Genomic DNA, 6,777 nt, shown 5'->3' with positions numbered 1-6,777 from the left:
AAGATTTGGTAAGAAATTTTATAGGAAAATTAGCATCATAAAATGTTATTCCTCAAAGGGATATTTGAGATGACCTGACATCACTTCTTAGCCTTTTAGCTAAGATCAAGTGTTGAGATGACCTGACCTTTTCTTTTCACAGAAGAAAACACTAAGAGCTTGAGAAGAGAAGAAATAATAACTAACACTTGTAGGTAGCGTGTTTTCACATACGTTATCACATTTGATCTTCACCCTAAACCTATGAAAATAGGTATTATTATTATTATACTCATTTACAGGAGAGGGAACAGTTTCAGGTAGGTTATGTGACTTGCCTCTGGTCAACCTGCTAGCAAATGACAGAGTCAGGATTACAGCATAAGGCTCTTGGTACCCAAACCTAATGTTTTTCTGAGACTGCCTACTGCACTTCCTGTCTCTTTCTAGATTTTCTTCTGTATATTATCTGTTATTACATAACGAATTACACTACAGTTTAGTGGCTTAAAACAACCAGCGACTTATGTCACAATTTTTGTGGGTCAGGAACATGGGCACAGCTTGGTTGGGTCCTCTAGCTTAGGGTCTCTCACAGGCTGCAGTCGAGGTGGCAGCTGACCTGCAGTCATCTCCAGGCTCCACTAGGAAAAGATGCACTTCCACGCTCGCTCACGTGGCTGTTGGATTGAGGGCTTCAGATCTGCAGTGGCTATTGGCTAGAGACCTCTGTATGTTCCTTGCAACATGGGCCTCTCCCCACGGACAGTTCACAGCATGGCAGCTGGCTTCCATCAGAGTGAGCAAGTGAAAGAGAGCAAGAAAGAAGCTAGACTCTGTTTGTGATCTAATCTCAGGTGTGACATCCCATCACTTTTGCTCTTTTCTATGCACTAGAGTGATTTTTTAAAAATACAAAACAGTTGTAGACTTGCAGACTTTGTTGCACAGGTTACAAAGAGCTTCCTTTCTGAGCTACTTGTAAGTAAGTTGCCAAAGTGATACCTCACTACCCCCCAAATATTTCCTACAAACAAGGGCTTTTTCCTACATAACTGCAGTGCAGCCATCAAAATCAGAAAATTTCACCTAATAAATTACTACCATCTAACCCTCAGACCCTAATTATCTCAACAGTTGGCCTAATAATATTCTTTACGGCAAAAGGTTGAGATTCCTGTTTTTCCTTGAATTTCATGATCACGATACTTTTGAAGATGAGAGGCCAGTTCTGCAGAGTGTACCTCAATTCACATCTGTCTGGGGTTTCCTTATAGTTAGATGCAGGTAGCGTAGGAGCCCCCCGGGATGGCGCTGTGTCCTCACCGCATCCTGCCAGGTGGCACAATGATTTTGATTTATCCCTTTCCTGGCGATGATTCCTTTGATCACTTGATTCAGGGAGTGTCTGTCCATCTTTTCCATTGTAAAGTAACTCTCTTCTTTCCTTGTAATGAAAACAGTGTTTTGTGCAGAGGCGCTTTGAAACTACGCCAATATCCCATTCCTCAACAGACTTTATTAAGTAGTAATTTTTTTTAAAGATTTTATTTATTTATTCGACAGAGAGAGAGACAGCCAGCGAGAGAGGGAACACAAGCAGGGGGAGTGAGAGAGGAAGAAGCAGGCTCATAGCGGAGGAGCCTGATGTGGGGCTTGATCCCACAACGCCGGGATCACGCCCTGAGCCGAAGGCAGAGGCCCAACCGCTGTGCCACCCAGGTGCCCCTATTAAGTAGTAATTTATTCATAGCAGCCTGGGCTTCTTTTTTTATTCAGTGGGTTATAATCCATTACTATCATGATAAATTTTGATACTCCAGTTATCCCTGATTTGGTGAGTGGGGGCCGTGTGGAGATGTTCTTTACACCCTAATTGGCTTCAGCACCTCAAAGTGGGCAGCCCCTTTCTACCCACCTTGGGGTCTGACACTTGGCACTGAGCTGCCTCCCCTTGCCCTCCTGGCTGTCCTCCTTGCTCACCACCTGATGGCTTTAGGAATAAATTGCTCGGGAAGAGGAAGGTATTTTAACCATCTGCTTCTTGGACTAATGCCTGATTTTGCTGCAGTATTTAGAACTGTTTTCTTTGGTTTTTTTGTTTTCATTGGATATGANTTGATCACCACTTTGGATATGACAATCATTTATTTAACACAGTGATTTAAGTGATTCTATAACTTTTATTGTATTTATTTTTTACTTACTATTTTTTTTTAGGTAGACTCCCTGCCCAGCTTGGAGCCCTTTAACGTTGATTTCTAAAATCTGTTTTCTAGCCTTTAGACCCTCTCTTGCTGATACTGGAATGTTTCCAAATTCCCATATTTTAATCATATAAAAAACACAGGGCTTTGTAGAGAAAAAGTTCATAATTTTTCCCCCTCTGGTTATTATTCAAATTACTTCCATTATTCTGTGAAGTATGTGTGCTTTAAAAATAGTTTTTCAAACTTTTCGTATTGCTTTTTCTCTTAATCTGTTTATTCCTGTATATATAAAAGAATGAGTTAAAGTTTTAATTTTTTTTTTATTTTTATTTTTTTTTCCTAAAGATTTTATTTATTTATTCGACAGAGATAGAGACAGCCAGTGAGAGAGGGAACACAAGCAGGGGGAGTGGGAGAGGAAGAAGCAGGCTCATAGCAGAGGAGCCCGATGTGGGGCTCAATCCCATAACGCCGGGATCACGCCCTGAGCCGAAGGCAGATGCTTAACTGCTGTGCCACCCAGGCGCCCCTAAAGTTTTAATTTCTGATTTACTCATTTTAATATACTTGCGGCATTGTTTTTCTTAACACGAATACTCTCTGAAATGGGCAGGTAAGCCCTCTGAGCTGTCTCCACTTGTCTGTGCAAAATATGGCTGGGTCACAGTTGAATGTGATATGCTCAAGTGCTCCAGCTGCCAGGCTTTTCTCTGTGCCAGTTTACAACCAGCTTTTGATTTTGACCGATGTGAGTATAAAGTACAAATTACATTTTCCTCCATATTCACAGATATATTAGACCAGTTTTCCCAAAAAGACCAGTCACCTGTGTTTGATCAAAGAATGTGTGCTATTACATAGAGCAAGGTGAATTTGTGATCATCTTCATTTAATTATTATCTTCAGTTACTACTTTTTTAAAAAAACTAAGCTACTTTAGAGTGAACCTGACTTTATGCATTCTGGGAAACTAACAGCAGGGTATGTTTACTTTATGGTTCCAAAATGTATGCTTAGACAAAGAGACAAGGCACTTTGATGAAGCCTGGTGCTTCGGAATGCCCTGCCTTATATAAGATACATGCTATCTCTTTTGTTATTGCTCTTAGGATCTTGATTTAGAACTTGTTTTGTGAAAAGTATTAAGATGATATAGTTGCTAATATCTTCATATCTTTTAAAATTATCGTAGTCATTTTTATTTTTAATTCTGTCTATACTCTTAAAGGTTCTTGGCCATTTGATTTTGAATCTACATAGTGTTTTCTAAGGCAATGCTCCCTATGTGGGTTTCAGATAAGGACCGATGTGCTGAGCTGAAGAAAGCCTTGTGTACCGCCCATGAGAAGTTCTGTTTCTGGCCAGACAGCCCCTCCCCAGGTACTCATTTCCAAGATCTCCCATTTACCATCTCTTCTTGGTTATTGCATTTCTAGTATTGTCTGTTTCTTTGTGAAAATCTAGTCTTTTGAAGTTTCTTTTCTTCCTTTCTACACGTGCTTTTCAAGAAGAATTTACATTCATCCCCTTGTTAGGTTATTACTTAACTTTATTATGGGCATTCAGCATGCCAACAGCTTAGCCGTGTGTACATTTTCCCGATTAATTCTCACAGGGGCCCTGGGAGCTAGATTCTCAACCCAGTTTTGGGGGTGAGGAAGCAGAAGCAGAGATCTTAAAACCAGCTGGTGAGAAGGCAAAACTATGGTTTTATTTTGATTTCAGACTCTCTGCTTTTCCCACCAGAGCAAGCAGTGCCATGTTGTCCCCAGGCTTCCTTTGGTGCACTAACAGCAGTTAAATGGGGTTCGGTTGCTAAAGCAGATTCACAGGAAGCCAGATAAGAGTGATTACCAACGTATAGTTTATCACGGTGNGTGATTACCAACGTATAGTTTATCATGGTGAAATGACACAATATAACACCAGCACTGAAGCCAAAGACTGCCTGTATAAGGGCCTTGGCAGGGTGCACGCTTTGAATCAGGTGAATTTGTGATTACCTTCACTCTAATTATTAACTTCAGTCGTTACCTTCTTTTTTGGGGGGGGGGAACTAAGCTGCTTTAGAGTGAACCTAACTATGTGTTCTAGGAAACTGACAGCAGGGTATATTTTCTTTATGTTTCCAAAATTTATACTTAGGCTAAGAGACACAGGAGTTTTATGAATTCTCACACTCTAGAAAGCCCTGCCTTACAGGATACATAATAGCTCCTTTGTTACTGGTCTTAGGATCTTGATTTAGAACTTGTTCTATGAAAAATATTAAGATGATGCAGTTGCTAATATTTTATATCTTTTAAAGTTGTTTTAGTTATTTTTAATCATATCTGTACCCTTAAAGGCTCTTGGCCTTTAAGTGTTTGTATGTGTGAGTCAGGAGAGGGGCAGAGGGAGAGAATCTTCAAGCAGACGCCTGCTGAGTACGGAGCCTGATGTGGGGCTTGATCCCAGTACCCTGAGATCGTGACCTGAGCCGAAATCAAGAGTCAAACACTTAACTGACTGAGCCACCCAGGCACCCCATCAAGTTGGATTTTTAAATATTTTATTGGTTGGAGCACCTGGGTGGCACAGTCGGTTGAACGTCAGACTCTTGGTTTTGGCTTAGGTTGTGATCTCAGGGTTGTGAGATTGAGCCCCACGTCAGGCTCAGCGCTCAGCACAGTCTGCTTGAGATTCTCTCTCCCTCTGCTCCTCCCCACCCTGCTATCTCTCTCCTTCTCTCTCAAATAAATAAATAAACCTTTAAATAAATATATATATTTTATTGGTTGTGTAGGCATGTTTCTGCTGAGTAACCAGCCTCCACAGCAGGGCCCTCCAGAGGGTTCACCAACACCAGGTGCAAAACTTCATGCCTGGCCAGACATTAGTGCCATGTAGGTCTACTTTTTATTTCAGTAGGACAGCTGAGGCCAATTCCAGGGTCACCGATGCCTGGGAATATTCCATGAGTGACCACTAAGAGAAAAAAAGAGATTGAAAGTAGGGTACCTGGGTGGCTCAGTCGGTTGGGCATCTGCCTTTAGCTTAGGTCATGATCTCAGGGGCCTTGGATCAAGCCCCATGTTGGGCTCCCTGCTCAGCATGGAGTCTCCTTCTCCCTCTTCCGCTGCCCCCTCTTGTGCTCTGTCTTTCACTCACTCTTTCTCAAATAAATAAATAAAATCTTCAAAAAAGAGAGAGAGAGATGAAAAGTGTCCATAGAGTGCCATTTACTGATAATGAAGGGGAGTTAGAAAGGGACTATTAAGGAATAACCTTTTTAAAGTGAAGATGATGTGTAATAAGGAGTTTCTGCTGTTGGCCTAGCTATTTCGCTGTGTAGGACAACTGAACTCAGTCCCACGAGGATGTGAATCCTCCCAGTGTACCCAGTCCAGGTTTTCAGGATCTGCCCAGGACACTGTTGGTGGTTCCCAACTCTTACTACTATACACTCTGCTTTCTTGGTCCACCTACTTTCAGACCTCTAACTCCTATCCCGACTTTTCTTTTGAGCTTGACTCATTTTCAGCTACCTTCTAAACATTTTCATTTAATGTCTTATTGTAGGTACCTGGAATTCAATATATGCAAAACTGAAGTCTTCATTTTTTTTATACCTAAACCTTACTTCTATTATATTTTCTCCATCTTAAGTGGTACTGACCTCCCCACTGTTTGTCCTAGCCAGAAACCTGGAAGTCACCTTAGATGCCCTTCCCTGTCATTACCACCGGTCCTGAATATTCTACCTCCTAAATAGATCTCAAATGTGACCTTTCAAGTATGCCACCCTTGTTTCTTTCACATTCCAGAGATTTTAGTGTGAAGAGAGGAAGACCTGCAACTATTTATGCTTTAATGCTTACATTTATTAAGCATATCTAATAAATACAATTTTGAAGGTTATTTTTTCTAACATTTACCAACTAAATTAAATCCCTTTAAACATTTTAATTTATAATTACTGATTTACTAGACTGATTATTTTGAACATATCAAACACTGAAGTAGATAAAATACTCACATATGTTAATTATAAAACATAAATTTTTTTTTTTTTTTTTTTAAAGATTTTATTTATTTATTTGACAGAGATAGAGACAGCCAGAGAGAGAGGGNGCTTACATTTATTAAGCATATCTAATAAATACAATTTTGAAGGTTATTTTTTCTAACATTTACCAACTAAATTAAATCCCTTTAAACATTTTAATTTATAATTACTGATTTACTAGACTGATTATTTTGAACATATCAAACACTGAAGTAGATAAAATACTCACATATGTTAATTATAAAACATAAATTTTAACTTAATGATAAAACATTTTCATGGTGAGTTTAATTTCTTCTGTTTGCTCTTTGGCCTTCATCAATTTTTACTAGTATTTTCTTAGGATTGTAGGAATCAGACCAAACCCTAAATTGGAAGGTGACCAGAAAGGTGTTGGGAACTGTTTTTTTTCTCCTAAGTTTCAAAACTGAGCCACTGGTCATTAGAATATGTTTCCTGGGGCCCCTGGGTGGCTCAGTCATTAAGTGTCTGCCTTGGGCTCAGGTCATGATCCCAGGGTCCTGGGATCATGAAGATCGG

General features: G+C 40.0%; 1 protein-coding gene across 3 annotated transcripts in view; it reads left to right on the top strand.

Moving 5' to 3' along the window:
* The window catches only part of ZC3HC1 (zinc finger C3HC-type containing 1), a 24,730-nt gene that overhangs the window by 8,102 nt on the left and 9,851 nt on the right, over positions 1 to 6,777 (top strand). For all 3 annotated transcript variants that reach the window (XM_002913434.4, XM_034672043.1, XM_034672054.1), the window contains exons 3-4: positions 2,787 to 2,937; positions 3,486 to 3,569. In XM_002913434.4, coding sequence (XP_002913480.1) covers positions 2,787 to 2,937; positions 3,486 to 3,569 — 235 coding nt within the window. The remainder of the gene's footprint in view (positions 1 to 2,786; positions 2,938 to 3,485; positions 3,570 to 6,777) is intronic.

Source organism: Ailuropoda melanoleuca, chromosome 1, assembly GCF_002007445.2.
Source record: "Ailuropoda melanoleuca isolate Jingjing chromosome 1, ASM200744v2, whole genome shotgun sequence".
In the NCBI taxonomy this organism is placed as follows: domain Eukaryota; kingdom Metazoa; phylum Chordata; class Mammalia; order Carnivora; family Ursidae; genus Ailuropoda; species Ailuropoda melanoleuca.
The sequence above is the reverse complement of the archived record's forward strand: the minus strand, read 5'-3'. Positions and strand labels throughout refer to the sequence as shown.